At 43.5% G+C, this 24,523-nt stretch overlaps 1 protein-coding gene across 8 annotated transcripts in view; it reads left to right on the top strand.

Annotated features, from left to right (window-relative positions):
* The window catches only part of PRKG1 (protein kinase cGMP-dependent 1), a 426,892-nt gene extending 408,375 nt beyond the window's left edge, over positions 1–18,517 (top strand). For 6 of the 8 annotated variants that reach the window (XM_071748882.1, XM_071748881.1, XM_071748885.1 and 3 more), the window contains 8 exons: positions 4,998–5,137; positions 8,236–8,325; positions 10,488–10,629; positions 12,716–12,879; positions 13,874–13,996; positions 14,094–14,156; positions 15,168–15,234; positions 17,665–18,517. In XM_071748882.1, the coding sequence (XP_071604983.1) occupies positions 4,998–5,137; positions 8,236–8,325; positions 10,488–10,629; positions 12,716–12,879; positions 13,874–13,996; positions 14,094–14,156; positions 15,168–15,234; positions 17,665–17,763 (888 nt within the window). In that variant the 3' untranslated portion in view covers positions 17,764–18,517. The remainder of the gene's footprint in view (positions 1–4,997; positions 5,138–8,235; positions 8,326–10,487; positions 10,630–12,715; positions 12,880–13,873; positions 13,997–14,093; positions 14,157–15,167; positions 15,235–17,664) is intronic. The other 2 variants (XM_071748883.1, XM_071748884.1) reach the window with 2 other exon arrangements.
* Positions 18,518–24,523: the final 6,006 nt, after the last annotated feature.

A 24,523-nucleotide genomic window follows, 5' to 3' on the forward strand; every position in this document is an offset into this window, starting at 1 on the left:
CAGGTCTCAGACATACCCAGCAAGCCAAAGCATTTGCACTTTGGTGTCTGAGCTCTGAAGTCAAGTCAGTTGTTATTTAACGTGGTACAAAGATACTCTCATTTCATTAAAACACTGTTGTGGCTCTCATATCAAAAAACTACACATTTGGAAAAGCATCTTTGTCCTTCTAGACAAATCACAGGGCCAGCACAGGGAGTTCAACAGGAGATAAGAGCACCAAGAAACTTACCAGGAGTTGTAGACACGAGTTGAAGAAAAGCTTCTGTCCAGCTTCTAATATCTCCCCATTACAGCCTTTTAAGGAAAAAGCCACATCTCCAGAGTAAACAAAATATTTTTATATGCCCAAACCCTACTCCCTGTGTGTGATCCTGTTTATCCCTGGAGATCAGCAGAAAAGGCTCCTGAGCAACATTTTTGTGAGTGTCATGTTCAGACATTGTGAAAAGTCATGGTCAAATACCTCTGTTGCATTGGTAAGAAAAAATCTGGGGTTTTCTCAGTGGCAAACATAATTCCAGTTGTAATTTTTGTGTAGCTGCCAAAAGAAAGGTGGAATAAACTATAAATAAAAATATGTATTCAGCTCTGCTTTCATGCAGATAAAAATGTAGGTCTGCTTGGAAAACCCACAGCAATGAAAGATCTGTAACCCACAGGCACAACTTTTGAGGTAAATGGGAATTCAGAAAATCAGGAGAGAATTTTCTTTGCTTTCTTCTCCTAGAAGAACATGACTGTCCTCAGGCAAGGTATGGCAAGGTTCAGACACCTCACTAGTCTTCACTGGAAATAAAAGCTTCCTTTGAGGATTGTTTTAAAGCTTTGCAAGGTCAGCTTGGATTGTATCAGTTCAGTGTTCCCTGGGGTTGTATAGAAATTGGCACACGTTACAGACCATATTTAATACACATCTATGATTTATGGTAAATAGAACAGAGGAAGAAAAAGGGAAGACAAGAAACAGACAGATAGATCCATTTACTCTTCTTTCCATCAAAGCCTGGATTTTGTCTTAGCAATATATATTTTCCCAGAAAGTCTGCAAAAGCACTAAGGTGTAAAATTGTATTTATTTGGGCATGAATTATAACTGTGTTTAAAAAAAAAATAAAAAAATCATCCCTCAAGCACATTGCAGTTTTAGAAAGTTGCAGAAGTTTATTCAACATAAAGCAAAGCAATGCTTTTGGAACACTTCTAACTTTTTCATGGAAGCATGGGGTGCCAACAGGAGAAGCTTGTATTCAAGTAGAGAATAAGGAAATTAGTATACTCGGTCTTGTATGTTTTATTTCTTTTTTTTTTCCTGTTGCTGGGCCTTTCAGCAGGCACACAGCTTCAATATTGTCATTGAATGGGGACTTTTACAGTGCCCACTGGACCTCTGAGAGAGATAATTTTTTGAGTTGTTTTTGAAAGGGTAGAGACTGGGTAAGGTCACTGTGAGGAGAGGAATGAAAAAAGAAGGAGGGTAGAAACAGAAATTCTTTTAACTTGAAAAAAAAAAGGTTGATAGCAATGGATAGTATTGGTTCCCCTGTGTCAGTCCTCTCAGTGAGTTGGCTGCTCTCAGAGAAGAGGGACTGCAAGCCAAGGCTCCAGCAGGTCTCCACCCAATCGATAGTCTGGGAAACAGGAGCTGTTGCTTCCAAGTGAGTGAAATCTGATCTCCTGAGCTGTAGATCAAGGATGACCCCTTTGCCAGTGCCCTGCCTTGGAAAACTGCACTATTCCCTTTTTTTGAAGCATTTAGGAGATTTTTGTGGTGGGCTTCTTTGGGGGGCCAAGCTTCCTCCCTGAGGTACCCTCGTCCTTCTGAGCTGAGTCAAAGTCCTTGTGGCTTCTGTGGCTCCCTGTGCTATTTCTCTCATTATAATTGGAGAACTGGCTGCTCTCAGCAGCCCATTCTCATCATCTCATCATTAATCCTTTCTCTTAAAAAAATCCAAATGATTCCTGACTATATTTTTTCTACTTTTGAAATGAGATTGGGATTAGGCATGCTTTTTTTTCTCTATTACTTATCATGATCTTAATATAAATTACAGATTATAAAAATAATAGGAATTATCTGAAGCTCCCCAGTTTTATGCCATAAAAACAGTCCTCACTGTTACCACATTTGGCAGAAACACCAAAGCAAGGAGAGGACTTGGGCGTGTTGAAGAAGTTTGCAGGATCCATTTTCCAGGTGGACAACCAGGTGACCCCAAATGTAAGCTTCAGGTTTTGTGACTTGGCAGCTTGGTGTGGTGCAGCAGCACATTAAATGCAAGTTAATCCCCCCGAACTATCAAACTCTCACAAATCATCTGCCTTCTGACATGTGACAGGAGTGGGAATGGAAAAGGGATCTAAATTCTCCTGTGGCATTAGGTCAAAGTCTTGCATTAGCTAATTATAGCTGCCTGATCTATATTTAAACATTTGGGGTGGTGATAACATTATCAAGGACCAAATAAAACCACTGTATTCTGTTTCCTCATAGTAATTTTATTTCCTTGATTTATTTTGAAGGTGTGTGAGTATGTATAGGAAAGCAGCTTTCCTCTCCAGACTCTCTATCATGTGCCCAAGTACCCCTGAAAAAACAGTAATTAAGAAAACAAATAGCCTTTTTAATGAAGGACACAAATATTAGATAGTCAGAATCAGTGGTAGTAAAATTATAATACCACTAGGAAATCCATTTGGATTTATTTGTACTAAGCTTTATTGTAATATCCTGGAATTTATTAATCTCAGCTTCCACCAGGTTGTTATCCTTATTTTAACATTAGGAAAATGGGAGTTTACCTTTCTAGTAAGTTTAGAGTCCTAAATACCTTTTTTTTGTTTGTTTGTTTCATGTCCAAATTGTCTGAGAAGTGTTCCACATTTACTACTGGAGCTACTTTCTTGGTTCCACAGCCTAAAAAACACAGAAAGAAACCAAATATTATCTGTAATATCTAAACGGGATTTGCAGATTTTTGTTTGAAAGAATTCTTGCAGCAGCTCATTACCCTTGTCCATCTCCTGATGCATGGGTTTGATGGGAAGCCATGTGGTCTGCATGGTCATCAGAAGCAGGAGGGATAAGATCTCCAGAAGATACTTAGTCATACTAAACTTTCACTGATTTTTTGTTGTTGCTGCAAGTTTTAATAAGTTTTACTCAGCCTAAATCTAATTTTCATGTCTTTATTCCCTGTGGCACCTCACTTCTCTCCCTTCTCCCCTGATTCCATTTAGATTGGACAATATCAAGCAATTTACTTCGAACAGTTGAACTGAAGTCCATATGCCCTTTATTCAAAATGAAACAGCAAAAAACCCCAAACTCTGTTCCCAAACCAAAAATGCTTTTATTACTTTCATAAGAGGAGAATTTCTGTTTTGAGTTGTGGTCAACCCATGAGGCGACAGCAGCCCCGGGTAGCACCAGTTCAATATAGAACTGGGCAGCTCTACTGCATAGATGAGGGGAGATGTTTTTCTTTATTTTATGTGGATTCTTGAGGTTGTTGTACCCTGTCACCCTTCATATTAAATGGCAAACACAGGCTTCATTCAAAGCTAATAATTATGAGTGGTGCTGTGTGATGCAGAGTAGTGCCTTTGGAAAAGGAAAACTTTTATGTGGGCTCGGAAATGCTTGTGGCTGCAGGGAAAAGAAGACAAAACTGGGGCCTGAAGCCCAAAGTGTTTTTAGAACAGAAAGAAATACATGCATATGTCTGTCCATATTGAAGAACTTGGGATGAATTTTTTTCCATAGACAGGTGGGCTCTCATTGATAAGGGTTTATTTCTGAATCATTTGCAGGGGTGTCAGCAATCTCTTTGCCACCTGAAAATCAGCTTTTTGGGTTTGTGTCCCTAAGCTTTCTCTGTCTTTGTGGACACCTGAGGACCAGTCTGGCAAAGAGGGGATGCTGAGGATACCATCCCTTATTAAAATTTTACTGAAACCTGACCAATCCCGTGAACAAACAAATGCATAGGAAACTGTGCAGTGTTGGGAGAAGTGTGGAAGATGCCACATCTCATCTCAGCCAAAGAAAATATAGATATTATATTAAATAAATTGCAGTTACATGAGCATTGCCTTCTAACATAAAAGGTAATCTGGGTTTCTGGTGGGGCCTGGTGACAGACAAGCCACTCACCTTCTGGCTGAAGCCAAATTCTTCCAAAAAGACTAATATAGAAGTTGCCACATGGCACTTCTCACTATAAAGGGGGGAAAGCATTTCACTGGCAACATTATTGTGAGCAACTGCTGGGGTAATTTAGCAAACTAAGAAGCCTGGCAGGTCAGTGACAGGGTTTCATTTTGGTTCAGTGGTGGCTAAGAGGGGATGGCCAAGATGGCTGTGTCCCAGGTGTCTTTAGGATGGGTACTGGTCCCTTGGAGTGGGCTGGGGATGCCTCACTGCCCTCACTGAGTTCAGAAGTTACCAGGGCAACACTGGCAAGCAAGCAAACAACTCTCTTCAACCTCATTTCGGGAAACCATGCTAAAAATAGGTTGCTGAAGCTTAAGCTTAATAGTAAAGATGTGACCAACCAATGCTGGTGAAAAGTCAGCCCTGCTCATCATCTCCAGATATCCAAGGACTGCATTTCCCTGCCAGAGCTGGTGCATTTGTTACTAGCTGTAGAAACAGGCTTTGAGAAAGTGGTACATTAGCTAGCAACATCTTCTGACCTAAGAGCAACACTGACTGTTGGGTTTTCCCTAAAACACATGGAGTTTTAGAAATGGCTTTTTCATTTAGCAGTAGACAAATGCTGAGAAATCTTGCTGATACCAAAGTGAACCTAATGGCTGAAGAGGTGAGAGGAATTATTTGACGAGAGCGTGGTGGGGTTATCTGAAAGGAGGTTGTTGGGGTTATCTGAAGGTTGAGTGATGGGCATAGGAGATGCCCATGCAATTGGACTGTTGTGGCTTAGTGGTGGGTTGGGTCCTGCTTCTAACAGGTGCATTTGTCTGATTTGCTCAAGGTCCAGTTGAAAAGTGAGGAATCAAAAACCTTTGCCATGAAAATACTGAAGAAACGGCACATTGTGGACACCAGGCAGCAGGAGCACATCCGCTCAGAGAAGCAGATCATGCAGAATGCACACTCAGACTTCATTGTGAGGTACAGTCCCTCCACCTTGCCCTCTGCCAGAGGGGAGCAAAGCCAATCTCTGCATTTCATAAAACCACACAGGAATAGAAAAACACTTTGGCCCCACCTTCCCCGTAAGGAACTGCAGATATAGTGCAAGATATAAGGTCTTCTCCAGGCCAACCTGAGATTTCTCTGCTCTTGGAGGACATCTGTCCAATCCTAAACTAAACTCATGTCTTAACATCTTTGCTTTGTCCCCAGGCCATGCTCCCGTGGTTTTGTGGCTCCACAACTCGGGCAGACCTGGCTGAATACAGTGGGTGATGCTCCATGTAGGCATATGCAGAGTAACTTGGCATAGCCCCTGCTCAAGCTTAGTATTCCTCTTTTTTTCTGTAATTCCACATTTTCTTTCCTGCAAAGGGAAGCTGGAAGGCAGGGTTTAATCTTTTGAGGTCATGTGAATAAACAGTTGTACCCAGCACATCTCTTTAGGATGTATTAGAGCAATCCAATTCACCATGACTTGAGTCATAATAAGCAAATGCACTAAAACCAATCCCCTCCCCCAAAACCTGAACAAATGCAATTTTCCAGTCAACATTATCATAAGTCAGGCAGTTTTCCTTGGTTTAACCCTGATGGTGTAGTTCTCCAACCCTTCAAGCACGGTGACTGTCTGTCAGCAGGAAGCAGAGGTGGTTCTTTATGTGGTTTAAGATAAGGGTGTTGCCACCTGCCCTCCAAGAGATCCCTGGGGCACTTGCCTTTTGCCAGAGGAGATCAACCCCACTCCCAAAAATGGCTCCAGAGAGTCATACTAGCCCAGGGGAGAAACCAAACCCCTGTGTTATAAATGGAAGTACATGGCTGGGACAGCCACCCGTTAGCACTAAAGGGGTGTTTCCTTCCCAGACTGATCCCAGGGATTCCCCTGGAGCTCATGGTTTCATCTCTGATTCATGGGTGACAGCTGTGGCCTGACACCCTACCTGTCTGTAAGATTTGATTTACAGCTGTGCCCCCCTTACCTAGTCTGGTGCCAAATATACCTCTTGGGCTATTTTCATCCTATAGCTTTTATTTTTTTGAAGCCTGAGCTGCCTCATGATGAGGGTATAAAGGGAGGTGAAATGCAGGGCCAGCCAATGAGTGGGACATTTTGACACCATATCCAGAAATACACCCTCCTAAATAAAAATCCTGAGCCTGCAAATGGCTCTTAATGGAGACACTGATACTCATAGCTAATAAAAGAAATACTTCTTTCCCACCTTTTATTCTTTTAGTAAGCTGAAGAAAACAGGTTGCATTAGCTGTAGGTCTTTTCCTTCCATATCATGCAACGATTCCCATCATTTACAGTTACAAGCTTTCCATGGAAATTCTGCCCTGGGAAGGGGCTTTCTAAGTCACGAAGTCCAACCTTTTGCTATGGCATATGTTGCAGCTAGAATATCCTCCCTGGTTCATCAGACTCTGTCTGCATTTCCTCTTCACTTTTCCTTCTGTGTATCCACAGGAATTTGAAATTGCTATAGCTTATATCCTAAAATAATTCATAATCTGTTTATACCACTGCTTGGGCCAGATGGGATATTTTTCTGGGTGCTACAGGCAGAAATCTCACCACTTCGGTAGATGAACTGTGGTTTGAGTGAGCTGCTGAGTGAAAGGTGGATTTAAAATTATCTTGTAGCCAAGATACAACCTCCAGGATATCAGAACAAGAAAGACAAAATGCCCAAAGAACCCAATTATTTTCTTAATTCATTATGAAACTATTCATTAAAACTCTTTGAAAAATAGTTCAGTTCAGTTATTAATATGCATTAAACCAGAGAAAAGAAGGAGAAGAGGGCAGGTATTGCTAAATAAAACTTTGTGAATAGTAAACTGAGAATTTCACAGAACAAAATGTCCTCTGTGTGTTTGGCCATGTATTGTGGCCATGTGTTTGGCCACAAGTATTGATCTAGGGATGTCTGCACTGGCTCTGCAGATATTTAAATGAATAGGAAAATAAATTAAGAAAAAAATAATTCAATTATTGTGACATTTTAAACTTATTTGATTTAGTGTAGTTTCAATATATATAAAATTTATGCTTCCATTACAATTGTTAAACAAGATCTGATTATTTTCTTTCTGCACATTTTAGGTCAGATTTAATGCCCATAAAATTTTCTGGAAAGCAGGGCTAGCTTAACTAGAGAAAGCAATACCTTTTTGCAGTAGCATTTAAATTACTGAACAAATAACAGTATTCAGTTACTCATATTTTCAATAGTTAAATGTTGTGTTTTTTCAGTATAGCCTAGTGTAGATGAAATGTTTACTAAGATTAATTCTGTTTTGTCCAGCTGGCAGAAAGCAGGATTTTTTTTTTTAGCTCTGAGCTCCATCCAGCCTGGCCTTGAACATTTCCAGGGATGGGGCATCTGCAACCTCCCTGGTCAACGTATGCCAGGTTCCTATTTGATTAATATATCATATTAAACAGAGCACAGATTTTATGGTACAGTTTAGATTATGCTTGAGAAGGAGAACAGGTTCATAAAGCCAAGCCCGTCTCTCCCTTTAATGAAATCTTCCTCCAGATTCAGCCCTTGGTATTAAGAGAGGAGTACTTTGAGATGCCTGTGTGTCAGCAGATCATCTAAACTCTGCAGCTCAGTGGGTTTCAGTTCTGAAATGAAGCACAAATTGTTCCTTTGAGGTAACTAAATGAAAAGGAGACTGCATATCTGGAGCCTGACTCTAGTGTGAAGAATATGATGATATGGATGCTATAAAAAATGGGAGGAAAAGTCCTCTTTCAAGTACATCTGGGAAGCCAAGTGCTAGAAATGGCAGATTTTATATTCAGCACTCAAAGTAGTGATGAGGTCTTCTTCTGAGGTCCGCAACCCACTTCCCTGTTCAGATGTCCATCCATTTCTGCTGCAGTATTTCCCACCCAAGAAGAGGCACTGAAATATCTCCTTAAATGCAGCACTAGAAAGATACCCTTCTCCCTGTGGGGCTTCCTGGGATGAGGCACAATGTTCTTGAGAAGGGGGGATGCCCAATACCTTCATTTGTGTGGTGAATTTATTTTAGATGTTATTGTTTGCACTCAACAGGCTCTACAGGACGTTCAAGGATAGCAAGTACCTGTACATGCTGATGGAAGCCTGCTTAGGTGGAGAGCTCTGGACAATTCTCAGGGACAGGTGAGTTTTAAGAGATTGTTATCTTAAAAAGTGGAATATTTTCTCTTACGTTTCCATCTAACCAAAGGTATTTATCTTTCACGGGAAAAGTCTGGATCTTAATGTCCTATGTTTAATTTAAGATCCCAGAAAGGTGAAGAGATATTTTTGTGGACAAGGCAGCAAGTGAATGCAGTCACAACTGGGAATAAAGACTGCTGTGGGTTGTGTTCAATATGCAGAAGGCTTTATGTAGATGGAGACTTACACAGAGGTACTTTCTCATGGCCCCGCTAAAAAAAATATAGAAGGTGGTGATGGTAGTTATATGATAAATTGCATCTAGGCCAAGTCTGTGACTGTCCTGTCCTTGTATCTTGATCTCTAAAGGGTACCCCTAAATACTCAGCAGCATATTTTAATTTTGATGTAAATATTTAATTATTTGCATTTTTAATTATCTGTAACTATAACTTTTTACAACCACAGACAGCAGTGACCTCAGTGCCCATGCCACCATTCCTCATGTTTGAGAGCCTAACTGGAGGCTCAGACACATGGTAGCAAAATGCAGGACTGTCTTAAGGGTGACAAAGACCCTGGCCACCAGATACGATGGCAGAGGATAACCCTGCAGGGTGTGACCAGGTGCCTGAGGTGCCAGTCGAGGCCAGTCTTGCTGCAGTTTTGCAAGATATGCTCAGGAGATAGAATTACAGAATCATGGAATCATTTTGGTTGGAAAAGACCTTTAGGATCATCAAGTCCAAACCCATGAAGTCCACTAACCCACCACTGCCAAGGCCATCTCAGCACCATATCTACATAGCATTGAAATCCCTTCAAGGATGGTGATTCCACCACTGCCCTGGGCAGTCTGTTCCAGGGTCTGATAACCTAAAGGGTAATAAATTGTTCCTAATACCCAATGTAAACCTTCCCTGGAACAACTTGCCATTTCCTCTTGCTCTGTCACTTGTTACTTGGAAGAAGACACACTCCCCACCCCCCTTTCTCCAACCTACTTTCATCTGTAGAGAGGAGGGAGAATGTATTCCCTCAGCCTTGCTTTCTCCAGGCTAAACACCCCCAATTCCATCAGATGTTCCTCATAGGGCTTAGGTTCTGGACCCTTTATCAGCTTCCATAGGGTACTTCCAGTGTGACAACTGTAGCCATTGCTGCCACAGCTATTTTAAACTTCCGACTCACAAACCAAACCTCTAAGGCTGCAGTGGCATTAGTGAGAGTTTATAGTTGTACACAAAATCCAGGGCAAAGTTCATTTTCAAGGTAAAACATGCAGACTTCCTCAATGCCTTTTGCAAAATCAGTTTTCCATCCCGGAGAAAGGAGAAGATGCAGGGGATCATGGGTGGCTATGTAACAGGCTCAGAGTTGAGATGTCATTTAATTAAATTTGAAAAACAAAATAAATGCATTGGAAAAATTGATCGTAAAGCAAAGATTAAATTCTTTCTCAATTACCTAGAACAGATTTTTTTGTGAGTCTTAATTTTTCTAGCAGCCTGCCTTCTCCAGAGCATGAAAACGAGACCCATGTAGTGAAGTTAGCAGGTGCTTAGTGGTGGCTTTCATTGTCTTTGTTTTTTTTGTCAGTCATTCCCAGCACCGTAGATCGTGACTCTGCTGCCACCTAGCTCAGATCCACTCCTCAGCTCCCCAGCTTCCACTGTGCTCCTGGGGACTGGTTTGCCTTGCTAGTTCCAAACCGGTGCTGAAACAGGGCTACAAAAGTGCAGTTTATACTGAATTTGCAATTAACACTTCAAGTCCCTGCAATTGCAATTTCTCTGCTTTTTCCCTGGGTTATGAATATGAGAACACAAGTTCCATATCTCCACAGCTCAAAATACCTTTGTCACCCCAAAGTTAAAGATTATAATTTTTAAAATCACCTTTTGCTTACTAGATAATGAGTTTTAAATTCTACTTCTGTGACATGAAATTATAAAAGAAAAATTTTATATATTAGGAATGTTTGATACAAAGATGGATTGAAGGCAAACTTTCAAAATGGAAATGTAATATCTACAAAAATGAGTTCAACAGGTACTAGAGTGTTTTTACACAGCTCTGTAGATATTTTAACAGTAGGGTGAAGTCCAGTAAGGGGAGAAATCTAATAACTTTTCCCCCTTTCCCTCTGTCATTTTATATAGGGGTTCATTTGAGGATTCGACGACCAGGTTTTACACGGCGTGCGTGGTCGAAGCTTTTGCCTATTTGCATTCCAAAGGGATCATTTATAGGGACCTCAAGCCAGAAAACCTCATTCTGGATCATCGAGGTTATGCCAAACTGGTGAGCACCAGAAATATATGGGTTGCCAAAAAACAGTCTCTGCTACTATCAGGTAACACCCTAACTGGTGTTAGGGGGGAAGGAGAACACAGTATCAGCCATAGAGGGTCAGAAGCAAAGTCTGTCCAGCTCAGGGTCCTCTCTCTGCTGGTGACCATCGGTAGGTAAAGAGATGAGGTCATTGCAAGGCAGTGCTTACCAATTATGAGGATCTCTTCCCAACACCTTATGGGCTGAGGCTCGCGGTACAGCTCAGCTGGAAAACATTAATTCTGCCTTGAAATTCAGATCTCAGGTCCTGAATTGAGAATTTAGCTAAGAGAATCCTGATAAATCCATCCACCTGTTTTGGAGCTACTGACAGGCTGAAAAATAACTTAAAAATAGATGTGCTAGAATACTGATAGGGCAGGGTGAGGAATTGCATCTTGTGGGCTACAAAGCAGTCTGGTGAAGCAAATTTTGCAAGCTGCTGTTTCTGTATCAGGTCTTTTGTGGGAGCAATAAAAAAGGCTTTCTTAGTGGAAATACTCATAATCACCCTGTCATGGCAAGACATTATTAGTATTAATTGCTGTGGAGTGTGCTGCTGAGCTGTGGCCAATACATCTTCATTTAGGAGGGCCACTTGTGTTTTCCTACTGATGATGCCCCTGACTGATCTGTGCAAACTCCTCTGGGATAACTGAGTAGGGCTCTGCCTGACACTGCTCTTCCCAGAAGGTTGTGGTGCTCTTGGTGCTAACATCCTCTCAGGGAGTTGTATAGAGTGAGAAGGTCTCCCCTCAGATTTTGTCTGAACAATCACTGTAAGGTGATGTAAGGCACACCCCACATTCCAGGTGTGATCATGGAGAGGCAGAGAAAAAAAGGACTTCCTTTGGTGGAAGGTGCTGGAGGATTTGGGCACTTGGAAAGCCATCGGTGAAGGATGGGGCAGTGGACCCCTAAAAAGAGTTGTGTCCAAGAGGAGTTGATGGCCTTCCTGAGGGTGTTGAGGGCCAAAGTCTATTCCTCTTGCCCTGGGGACTCTTCCATCTCTTTAGAAAGGAAAACCTGGAAGCAGCATCTGCAGGTGGGAGCAGTAACTCAGACCATTTCCATCATGAACTTTTAAAGCCTGGTGGCAGCTACCATGTCTCACCATGACACCAAGCCTAATGAATGACATCAGAGCTGGTCCTCTACAGCATTTCACTAAGGCTGGGGGGTCCAGTGAACTGTCAGATGGTTGGGGTGTAGCACTGTCCTTCTCCCCATCCCAGGAAGATCTGGACCAGAGTTTCTGCTGGTCCTGTCTCCAACCCCCATCTCCATAGGCATTTTGATTTTCATGGACACATCCATGATAACACAGGAAGTGTCCCAGATCCCTTGGGAACTGTAACGATGTAGGACACTGTGCCCCTGATCAGCTCAAGGTGTGGGGGCATCTCACACAGCCACAATTAGATGTTGGTGGCTCTAAAACAGCTAGCAAGGGACAGAAGGGTGTGCTACAGACCCCAGCTCTGAGCCAGCTAAATTAACCTGAGCTTTTCCTGGACCCCAAAGGATGGCTTCAGTTTCCCATTATAATCTGATTGTCAGTGCTTGCTTGTTCTATAGGGGCACTGCTATGGAGACACACAGAGATTTGTGAGCCCATCAGCATGTTGTAATAGCCTCAGGAAAACTGGGAGGACCTTTGTTGTACTGCATCCCTCTTTATACCAGGAGAGAAGCCTGAACTTTTCAGTAAATGCCAAAATGGATGGTATTTAGCCTAAATATTTGCTCAGGTTGAGGCTGGGAGTTTAAAAAAATAAAAAAAAATTTTAAAAGGCAAAAATAAGTCAGCTGTGAATGATACTAAGTTACATCTCCCAGGAAACTCTCAGTGTTGGCATTTGTTCTCTCATATGTATCTTCCTTTTATATTATAAAGGATATGTTGGCAAAAGGGTCACTGGGATTGCCTGTTCCTAGAGCACCCAATAAGGCTTTAGTTAGGAGAATATTCCCACAAGGGAATCTTTTTTCTGCTTTGCTTCACTTCAAGAGGAGCAGAGCATCTGGCTGACGTTCCCTCTGCTCCTTTCTGCAGGTTGATTTTGGCTTTGCAAAGAAAATAGGATTTGGAAAGAAAACATGGACTTTTTGTGGAACCCCTGAGTACGTAGCCCCCGAGATCATCCTGAACAAAGGTCACGACATTTCAGCTGACTACTGGTCTCTGGGAATCTTAATGTATGAACTCCTGACTGGCAGGTATGGGCATCGGGGCTGGAGCCACGGCTGAAAATAGATCCAAATATTTCTGCCATCGTCACCCTGATTAGGCGAGAGGAAGGCTCAGTGCTGGCATGTGCTGCTGAACACCATCGTTCTTTTTTCCACTTTAAATCCCGCCATGCAGACCTCTCAACAGGCAAGACAGGCACAGGCTTTTTAGGAAATCTTGTGAAATGACACCAAAATACCATTTTTGGCCCTGAGTGAGGTGAACATGCTGGGTAAAAGGTTTGCAGTTTGACCAGGAGGTGCAGCGATGGGTTGCTGCACATGTGAAAAGGAGGAGGTAGACCTGACACCATGGAGACTTGAGTCCCTATATCCATCCCTTCCCTTACTTAGCTGTGGATGTGTACAGAACCAGAGAATCATTTTGGTTTGAAACGACCTTTAAGATCATCCAGTCCAATCATTAACCCGCTGAAGTTCATGTCTCTGAAAAATATATTCCATGATTCTGAAATATATTACAGGCAGTAGCAGCTTCCTGGCACTTGTTCATCTCAATCCCTTTGGCTCACTCCCAGGGTACAGGAGGAGGAAACCAATCCATCACCTCAACCTGCTTATCCCTTGGGGCTAGAGGCAGGCCCATTTTCAGTTAATTAATCCCCACCAAATGCATGTTACAAAAAATAAGCCAATGATTGTTGCTCAGACCCTTGTTCCTCAGACCACTGGGACATGGGCTGTCATGGAAAGGAGAGGTGTAGCATGCGCTGCTCTGGAAAATGTTACTCTTTGGTTCTTCCCTGAAGTCAGCATGATGGAAATCCAGATGGTATCCAAGTTCCTGTGCTCAGAAACAGTTAAGATCACAGGAAGAAAAGCATTGGTAGCTGTCATCCACCTTTTCTCATTCAGTTGAGTGCTATGTTATGATCTGGATATTTTTCTTCTTTTTAAAAACAATCTTCACTGGTATTTTAAAGACAAGTTTTTAATCTTCATTTCCATCTTCCTTCTGAAGTCCCCCTTTCTCAGGCCCAGACCCCATGAAGACCTATAACATCATATTAAGGGGAATAGATATGATTGAATTTCCAAAGAAGATTGCCAAAAATGCTGCTAATTTAATTAAAAAACTATGCAGGTAAGCACATGAAATGCAATCACCTTGATGTTGTTAGCAAAGTAGTGAATCATTAAGAAGGATTAAGAAAGTAACTGATTTGTTATTCATTTTATAGGGACAACCCATCAGAAAGATTAGGGAATTTGAAAAATGGAGTAAAAGATATCCAAAAGCACAAGTAAGTGTCTTCTCCACCAGCCATCGGAGCCAATCCATAGAAACATGCCTTTCAAACACTTAAACTTTAAGCAAAAAATACTTTTCTACATCTTCTCTGGCATTTCCTTTCTAGTGTACTCCAGAGTAATTGAATGTCCATCAGGCTTTTTTTCCCCAGTGTTTCAGTAGAGATGCTGGCCTTGCCTGTGAGCAAAACCCATTGCACATTGGCCATTATGCTTTAATTACTCTAATGCAGAAGAGCAATCAAAGCCACTTCCTGCTTGAATATTTTTGGTTTGCAGAACCACCTTCTGAGGTTTTCCTCCATTTTTCTTTCCCCCCCAGCCCAACACGCTTTATCTCTGCCTGTAATGTTAATTCATCATCCCTCTTGGGTTGAGGGGAGAGAGTTGTTCAGTGATGTCTCTTAAGTTTTCACGGTGCTGGAGGGAGATAAGAACAAGCTAGAGACCCATCAGAGAAGCAGGTTGTCTCATCCATACATGCTGGTTCTTCTCTTCCTCCAACCCCAAAGCAGCAGAAATGGGTTGCATGGACATTCTGTGTGTCCATGGGTTGAAGGCTCAGCTCAGGGCTCACCCACCCACCTAAACTGCCATAGCTTAAGCAAGCCCAAGGTGCCCAAACCAGGAGGAGGACATCCCTGTGCACACCCTTAGTTCCCAGACTCATCCACAGAAAGAAAATTAGAGGTCCCATCTGGAAAGGATTGACCCTATGGAAAGGCAAGAACAGCTGTCAGGATATGTGCAGTGAGGAACAGTTTTCTTCTGCACATTAGGAATTTGTGCTTGCCGTGCAGTCCCCACTGGGTTGCCACAGAGGTTTCATTTTTGGTACCAAAAATATATATATAAAGATGACATGAAAAATTATTGAGGTGGTTTGGAGGAGTAAGATGACTGTGAGCCTTGAAAGCCACAATTTAAACAATTTAAATTTCACTTTGTGCTATAGAGAGATTTTCACTGTGTGTTTGACTGTTTCATTATTCCCTCCCTTCTAGATGGTTTGAAGGCTTTAACTGGGAAGGGTTACGAAAAGGGACACTGACACCTCCTATAATACCAAGTGTAAGTTTGCCTATGTGTTTTCTCCTTCATGGCCAGTAAGTTTCCTCTGCATGAATGTTGTGAACTTTGGGCACCAGTACTCTGTAGCTAAGTGGGAACAACACATGTTTTACTTCTTCTGAAGATGCTTGAAGATGTCATGTGACATTTCCAGCTATAGTTGGTCTCTGGGTGGTCTCTCTAGAAGAAGGCAGTTTGGGGAGGGTATGATGGAGGTTAAATGTCCTTGGCAGCAGGAGGTGGGGGCAGGATCACTCACTATTACACATTTCTCTCTTTTTCACTTGTTCCATTTCATCTGTTTTTCACATTTCAGTGAAGAGATGCCACTTTCACCCCTCCACTCAGCTGTGTCCTCTTGCCTTCTCCTCTACTCTCAATTTTTTTTTGAGGAGGCAAGTGGGATAGGTATTCCATCTCCCTTTTCTTTTTCTTTAACCTTTACTTCTGTCTTGCCTTTTGTGCTTTTCACCTTTTTTTCCCATGTCCTGGTCCCACATGAAAAGCCCTATTATTGCCTAGTTTGTGTTTAACTGGGAGCAGACATGGAGGGACAGCTCAACACATTTTCCTTTGGAGCAAAGCTCTTCCTTTGATGTCTTTGTGAGCTCTTTACCAACAAAGCCCACTGCAAAGGGAAGCCAAACAGGATTAGCTGATAGAAATTACCTTGCCCCCTTCTGCTCTCCAGCCTCCCCTCCTCATTTCAACTTAATCCTTTTCTCTCCCATGGGATCACCAAGAGAATAACATTAGAGAATGTGTTTAATTGCACCCTGTTGCTCCATCCACCCGGGGTCCTGCTTCTCCTGCAGCAGTGGCAGGCATGGCTCCAGGGCTAACACTGCCATCCCAAAGTTTTATTAGCAGCTATGAAAGAGCAAGGTTTTGCATCTCTCTCTTTCACCCTAGGGGCTTGCAGAAGTACTGACAGTTTGTGGAAGAAAGCAGGATTTCACAGATATATCTGAGTAAAGCAGGATGCCCAAAGAGCATACAAATGGTTTGCATTTGTATGTCTTTGACCAAAGAGTATGCAAATCAAAACAGTGTTTTTTTTTTGTTAAGCTTCTTTTTAATGACTATTCCTTTGCCAGCAGTACTGTTCACCACATTTCACGTGCTGAACAATGATTTCCCAACACAAAAAGGACGTGGAGTTGGTGGAACAAGACCAGAGGAGGTCGGAGGTGATCAGAGGCCTGCAGCACCTCTGCTATTGAAACAGGCTGAGAGAGCTGGGGTTGCTCAGCCTGGAGAAGAAAAAGCTTTAGACACACCTTAAAGCACCTTCCAGTACCTGAAATGGCTACAGGAAAGATGAGGGAGGGACTTTTTACAAGGGCATGGACTAATGGGATGAGGGAGAATGGTCTCACCACTCATCACACATCTCCATTTGGACACTGAGCCCTTGATCACAGCTCCATTGGGGGTGACCCTTCAGCCAGTTCCCTACCCAATGAATGGTCCATCCACTGAATCTGTATTGTTCCAGTTTAGGGACCAGAATGTCACGCAGGACAGTGTCAAATGGATTGCACAGGTCCAAGCAGATGATGTCTGTTGCTCTGCCTTTGTCCACTGAGGCTGTGACCTTGTCATAAAAGGCCACTAATTCAGGCAGGACTTGCTCTTAGTGAAGCTGTGTTTGCTGTCACCAATCACCCCTTTGTTATCTACATGACATAGCAGAGCCTTCAGGAGGATCTGCTCTGTAATCTTGCCAGGTACAGAGGTGAGGCTGACTGGCCTGTAGTTACCTGGGTGTTCTTTTTCTCCATTTTTGAAAATGCAGATTGTATTTCCCCTTCTGCAGTCAGCGGGTACTTCAGCAACCTTTTCAAATACGATGGAGAGTGGCTTTGCAACTTCATCCACCAGTTCTTCCAGGAGTTCCTTGCTCATCCTCCCAGGCCTTCTGACACTCCTGCCTGCCCTTCTTTAGTTCCTCCTGTTTGAATGATGGCAGTCCTGGGAAGATGGGTTTCTGTGGTAGGCTCCCTACTCTGAACAGTACTTGTCAGAAACCTTGGAGGCAGTAGGGCTCATCCAGCTCACGTTTCAGGATCCTGGAGCCATAAATTGGAAAAACTGGGCTTTGGGGAGGCCCAGAGCTTTTCCACATCTTTCCTTGTGACCTCGTACCAACAGGGAGAACTGGACTGACCAGCTCATGAACTGGAGACCCTAGAGGTTGTGAACCCTGGACCCCCCAGACTGCTGGATCATTGGCCTGTTATTGGTAGAATTAAGGGGGTGTGGGAAGTGCTTCAGGAATTCAGCAAAAAGTTGTTGAATGAAAATCTTCTCTTGCCAGCTGCAGTTAGCAATGATCTTGAATTATCCAGGTTGTGAGGTGGAGAGGAGATGTCTGCAGAGGTCTGCTTTGATGACCATTTCCTTCTTGTTGCTCTCTTCTTTCTGCAGGTTGCATCGCCAACAGACACAAGCAATTTTGACAGCTTCCCAGAGGACAGTGATGAGCCACCTCCTGATGACAACTCAGGATGGGACATAGATTTTTAACATCTTTCTCTTACCTGCTTCTGCCTTGCTGAAGACAGCTTCTGGGATATGGCTGCCAGCAAAACCGAATGCATTGGGGAGGATTCGTGCTTGGGGTCACCATGATGCCTTGATTGATGCTGCTACAGTAACTACAGTGGCATTAGGACTTCTTGCTTAGATGACAATAGTGCTCTTCATGTTTTATGTTCAAACGTAAAACAGCAGTTTGACATGGTGGTCCTGACACAAAGCCTTTCACCAGTAAAGAAATGTGGTTTCTATCACCTCAACAATCTTGCTACGCTCTTAATTATCGAAGTCAAGAGATAACATAGTGTAAGACACACTTAATTCTAGCTGCGAGGTACTGGCTTTCTCAGTAGGATCATTAGTAATTTATTAAGTGCTGTAGCTAATTACAGGGGAGGATTCAGGCTACTCCCACCCTCCAGACTCCATAGGTCTTCTACTGTAGGCCAGCGTAGGAGCAAAGGAGGACCACAATGATACTGGTCAAAGAGTTCATATCAAAGCAGTGGCAAAATTTGTCCTTTTTTTTCCAAGCAGTATTCTTGACAAGACTGAATCTTACTTTTCCTATTTTTTTTTTAAAATATAAGTTAGGGGTTTTTAGCCTGGTAAAACAAAAGCACAACTGCTCTAGATCCTGTTAAGGCAGATATGGGTCAATTCTCTCATACAGCTAAGAACATATTGTAACATGATATTTGGGGTTGGTTTCTTGGTTTCCTTTCCCCTGGTACAAACCAATAGGAGCATGAAAAAAAAAAAAATAAAGAGAAGAGGGAAAGGGAAATGAAATGGGAAAGGGAAATGGGAAAGGGACAGGGAAAAGAAAGGAAAGGAAAGAGACAAGGAAAGGAAAGGAAAGGAAAGGAAAGGAAAGGAAAGGAAAGGAAAGGAAAGGAAAGGAAAGGAAAGGAAAGGAAAGGAAAGGAAAGGAAAGGAAAGGAAAGGAAAAAGGAAAGGAAAAAGGAAAGGAAAAGAAAGGAAAAAGGAAGGGAAAGGGGAAAGGACCTAAAAAATTAATCCATTTTACATATAAAGTAATGCTTAAATAATGGTCCTGTAATAAAGCAACAGCAGCCCACTGGTCTTACTGATGAGCTACTAGGCATAAAACTAAGCTTAACTTCTACCTTTTTAGAACCCAAAGGGAAAATATAAGACCTGTAATGTACTTTAGAGGTGCTATGTACATCACTCATCTCTGAACATCAACAGAGTCAACCACCATTTCAGAAATATGTAGCAAGAGACATTGTTCTCCATTACACTCTTAGGTGATTTTACATCTTCATATTTGCATCTCTTCCATCTTTAGTACAAAGATAATTGAACTATAAGATGGCACAGGGCCAGTTTTCTTGCTCTGTTTGTAATATTGCCCATGAAAATGTAGTTCTGAGGAGCTGCACAGGAATTAAATGGGAAACCAATATCAGGTGTATTTGATCTCTGGTGTGCCAGGTGCCCAGTGACCATGCTGAAGGCATGGCTATGGCTGCCTGAGTCAGCCTAGGTGAAAAAAAAAAACACTGATGAAAACAACAGTATCATGTGTACACTTTTCCCTCCTTCCCACTGTGTTTCCTTTGCTTTAATGCAGTCTCTTCAGATTCATAGGACGTAACAGAGGAATCCTGTCCAGTCATCCCAGGGCTGCCACGAACTGTTTTATATGCTGGAAGTCAAAGATCAACTTTTGACTATGCAGTGTGTAGTAAATGTGTACTTTAGCAGTACAAAATTATTTCCCCAGTGCTGGATCCCAACTCTTTCCTGTGTTCCTAGCAAAAACAACTTAACAGAGCATACTAAAAAGGTATTTTCTCTCCTGCTTTGGCAGCATCACCAATGTCTGCAGTTTTCCAGAAAACGAAAGAGCTCGGTCATTGCCACCCCGTCACAACCAGTCTGTGTTGCTGAATCCCTAATTTTCTGAAGGGTGAGGCAACACTGTCAGCACAGTAATTTCAGGTTACTTCTGCTATTCATCAAGCATTAAAACTTTGTTTGCCTTGATAACTATAGGGAAAAGGCAGTAGCTAGGTCTGTAAATTATTTGGGTAGAGCAGATACGTCCTGGCTCCTCAGCCTTGCTCTGAGGGATGTAGGACATGAGCAGTGAATGCTGAGCACCAGGGCTAAAATAATGACTGGGCATCTTAGCACACAGGCTGCTGCCTGAAAGCCCAATTCCTTACCCACGTTCCTCTGGTTTTTCACTTGATGGATGCACCAACATTGGAGGAGAAAACTTGTTGTGTTTGGTAGGTTTCTAGGGAAGAATGTAACAAGGAGTTTGTCCTGAAGCGATGATATTGAGCAGCTGGGATACAGTTGGTAGTCAAGAAGGTGCCAGGAGGAAAGAGCATCACCGTGATTTAGGGGGAGGGAGCAACCCTAAAACGCAACGGGAAGAAGATTTTAAAACAGGCTGGTGAGTTAGTTTTCTTTCTTCATATCTATTTTTCCTTGTGCCACACATGGAGATGAGTACCTGTGGTGTGCAGCATGTGCTGTATCCCATAGAAATTTCTTTTGATACCCAACACCTCACCCAACTTCCATCACCTTCCCAAGCATCCTTTAAACAACATACTTAGCACATGTATATGATAAACGCCTTCATTTATAACTAATATATTTGTGTTGCATTATATATACATATATTCACAACAACGGATTGCCTCTGTGTTTCCATTTAATGTCCTTTCTTTCGTCTCCTTTTTTTAATGTGTGGGACGATAGCATATTTGCATAAGGGAAATTATGTCCTGTCTTTAAAATGAGTGTTTTAAGGCTGGTGTCATTAAAACACAGACGATCCGTAGCTTCTCACAGTGCTGCATTATCCAGAGCAAACTCTTATTTAAACAACAGGACCACAAGCGAATGTTGATGTAAATAGGTATTTTCGTGTTGCTATTTTGTGGTACACATACAACTTTTTCTTTTAGAGTTCCATGGCATTATTACTTCCTTTTCTTATTTGTAATGTAATGGTTTTAGCTCAAGGTAGACTTGAATTAATGTCATAATTGTCAGTATTAAACTTTATGTCAGCTGTACTGTAACTCATCTGTCCCCTAGTTTTAGAACATGACTAGCTATCCGGCATTGTTGCAAGTGCCTTAAATCCATGGCATCATATTAAAAAAAATTACAAATTTGGTGTTATGCTGCATGACAAAGACAAACACACCTCAAAATGTTGTCCTTTCTTAGCTTGCTGCGTTTTACAGTTCTTTCTGCTACCAATTTCTAAGCCTTTATTATATAATATTGATGATTTACAGAAATGATGAAGTTGTTCTCTTATTTCTGTTCAATGTACCAGACCTGTGTATCTGTTAATGAGATACAGAGTCATTTCTGTGAAATGTATAAATGTTATGTGCGGGTCAAATTAATCTATGACATCCTATCAGTCCATAGACAGGTATTCCTGTTTTGCTAAGCTGTGCAGATTCAACCCCTCATGCCATCCAGCACCAACCTCCCATCTTACACAAACCCCCTTAGAAATCTCCTTCCAGGAAAAAAAAAAATCAACTCAGTGTGCAACCTGTTTTGTTTTTTTTTTTTATCTGAAACTCCAGTGCAAAGGTGTAGCTCATTCTCACCCTCAACAAAACAAGATTTGTAATTTTCCTGCCCTGACTCCTTCAATATGCACCCCATCAAGGAGCCAAGCTCGGAGCTCCTTGGCCTCTGCAGCCTGCATAAACCAGGTGTGATGCTGGGACTTGAGCGGTTTTTAGGGCTTTACAGGCAAAAGTGGAGATTCTCATTTAGAGTTGCCTGTCAACCCAAGTCCCAACTTAAACTGTTTTTACACTGGCCCTTTGTTTTATACTCTTATTTTCTCCAGTTTTCTTCTTACACTAAAAGGTTTTGTTTGTCAGACAAATGTTGGTCATCCACCGGTCATCATCGGCTGGTTGCACCCTTCTGATGTAGACGTAAGAACTTTTTTTCATAAACTTTAACTGCTTTTGTTTTGCTCTGTATTTTCCCTGCAGCTGTAATTGCTGAGTGCCTGTTGTATACTTTATAGAGTTGAAATAAAAATAATTACTTTTGAACGGTATGTCTATGTCTTTCTTCCATGGCACAAGCCAGGTTTGGGAGAGTATGTCTGTGTAGTGATTAAATCAATTTTTTTATTCTTATGAGGATACACAGTAAGAGATAACTGGACAAAATATGTGCTACTGATAGTAATAGGGGCCTAGGCTTGCATGTTCATCTCAGTTTTCTGCAGGATGAAAATATCTGAGGGTGCTGAGTGACAGAAGCTGAATATGAGCCAGCGTGTGCCTGGGTGGCAAAAAAAAAGGCCAACTGCATCCTGGCTTGTATCAGCAATAGTGTGGCCAGCAGGAGTAAGGTAGGGATTGTCCCCTCATGCTCAGCATTGTGAGGCCATGCCTTGAATCCTGAGTTCAGTGTTGGGCCCCTCACAAGAAGGACTTTGAGGAGCTGGATTGTGTGCAGAGAAGGGCATTGTAGCTGGGGTGTTATGTAAACTCAGGGTGTTTAGCTTGGAGAAAAGGAGGCTGAGAGAAGACCTCATTGCTATCTACATACAACTCCCTGAAAGGAGGTTGGAGCAAAGAGTCTCTTCTCCTAAGTAACAAGCTGATTCATGTTGTGCCAGGGAAGGTTTAGTTTGTACACTGGGAACAATTTCTTTCCCAAAAGGGTTGTCAGGCCCTGGAACAGACTGCCCAAGGCAGTGGTGGAGTCACCATCCCTGGGGGTCATCATCCCAAGCAGCCCAGCTGACAAGGTCCAAGACAAAATGGGGTGCTGCTTCCAGAACCCCCCCCCTTGCACCCAGGTTGTGCCCAATCTAGATTATTCTGTGAACATGTTGCTGTTGTTAATCCCAACAGGTGGTGATGCAGGGACACAGCATAGCCATGGGAAGTCTTGGAGACATAACTGCTGTATGTATACAGGATGATGTCTACATGTTACAGCCTTCAGGATGTTGTGGCTTGGCCAGTCCCAGTGGATGTAAGTACATTTAATTCCATCCCCAGGAAAGTGTTCCACCCCACTGTGACACAGCTGCCTTGGGTTAAGGTATAATGCAGATACCAAGACAGATAAAAACTGGGTGGGAAATGGGGGCAGGGAGGTGGGGATGAAGGGCACAAGAAAACATCCTTTCAGAAGGGAAAGAAATTTGAAACTTGGTAACTGCCAAAGGCAGGAGCCAGGAAAAAAAATCACAAAATGATACTGCAGGATGAGGCAATCACAGATATAAGTTAATGATACAATAAAAGGCCCGGAGTGATGTGACCATCACCAGAAACTGCAAGGGGAATCAAGCGATGTTTGGCCTTCTTTCTTCTAGGCTAAAAATAGCACAAGGCCAGGATTCACTCCACTGTGCCCACAGTGTCCAGGACACTGACTCAGCCACATTCCTGCCAGCACCCGTGCCTGTCGCACCCCAGACCTTTCCCATACAATTACTGTCCTGGCTTGAGCCTCCCAGGCATGAAACATCTGAGAGCAGCTCCCAGCAGGACTGGGATATCTGACATTCCACACCCCTGTGGGATTCAGTCAGAATCCGAAATTGGTTTGGGTTGGAAAGGACCTTAAAAGACTATCTGGCTCCAACCCCCCCCTGCCATGGGCAAGGGCACCTCCCACTAAACCAGGTTGCTCCAAGCCCCATCCAACCTAGCCTTGAACATTTCCAGGGATGGGGCAGCCACAGCATCTCTGGGCAGCATCTGGGCCAGTGTCTCACCATCCTCACAGGAAATTTCTTCCTAATACCTCATCTAAATCTTCCCTCTTTCATCCTATCACTCCGTTCCCTTGTAAAAAGTCCCTCCCCTGCTTTCCTGTAGCCCCTTCAGGTACTGGAAGGTGCTCTAAGATCTCCCTGGAGCCTTCCCTTCTCCAGCTTGGACAATCTTAATTCCCTCAGTCTGTCTTGGTAGGATGAAAGAATGGTTGGAAGGCACCTAAAGGATCCCCTCGGCAGGGACACCTCCCACCTGACCAGGTTGGTGGCCCCATCCCTGCTGGGCTGGCCTGGGGCACTTCCAGGCCGTGACCGTGAGCGCTCTCTCGGCCGCCACCGGGAGCGCTCTGGGGGTCTCCACGCGTTCGGTTTCCCCCTGCGCGGCCGCCAGGGGGCGCTGTGGTCCCGGCGGGATCGGTGCCGCGCCCCGGTGCAGGGCGGGGGGGGTGAGGGGGCGGGGAGAGCCCTTTGATGTCCCTGCATCAAAGCGGTCAGGATCTCCCCCCGACGGTATTGCACCACCCCCCGTCCCACCGCCACGACGGAGGCGCTGCCTAGGCAGCAACGGGGCGGGAGGAGGGAAATGAACACCGACGAGCCCCCCCCCTGTATCCCTTGTTGTGTCCCCCCCTCTCTACAGCCCCCGGGCCGGGGTTGCGGAGCGACCCCCTCCCTTCCTGCAAAGCTGCGCTGGCGCCAGGAAGGGCGCGGGGGTGGGGAGTGGGTGCAGGCTTACAGGAGACTAAAGGACCGACTCCACCACCAATGGGGGAGAAACTATCTGCACCCTACCGCGGCTCCCAACCCCTGTGGGGGATGGGTTGCGCGGTGTGAGCTCTCCTCCCCCACCCCCCCTTTCCTCGTCCCCTCCCGCCTCATCGGGCGAGGCGGCTGCGGCTGGAGACAGTGGCGGCGTCGGGGCTTGCCGAGCATCTGGTGGGGGGGTTGCTGTCTGCGTTGCGAAACCCCCTCATGGGC

This window comes from Heliangelus exortis, chromosome 7 (genome assembly GCF_036169615.1).
Source record: "Heliangelus exortis chromosome 7, bHelExo1.hap1, whole genome shotgun sequence".
In the NCBI taxonomy this organism is placed as follows: domain Eukaryota; kingdom Metazoa; phylum Chordata; class Aves; order Apodiformes; family Trochilidae; genus Heliangelus; species Heliangelus exortis.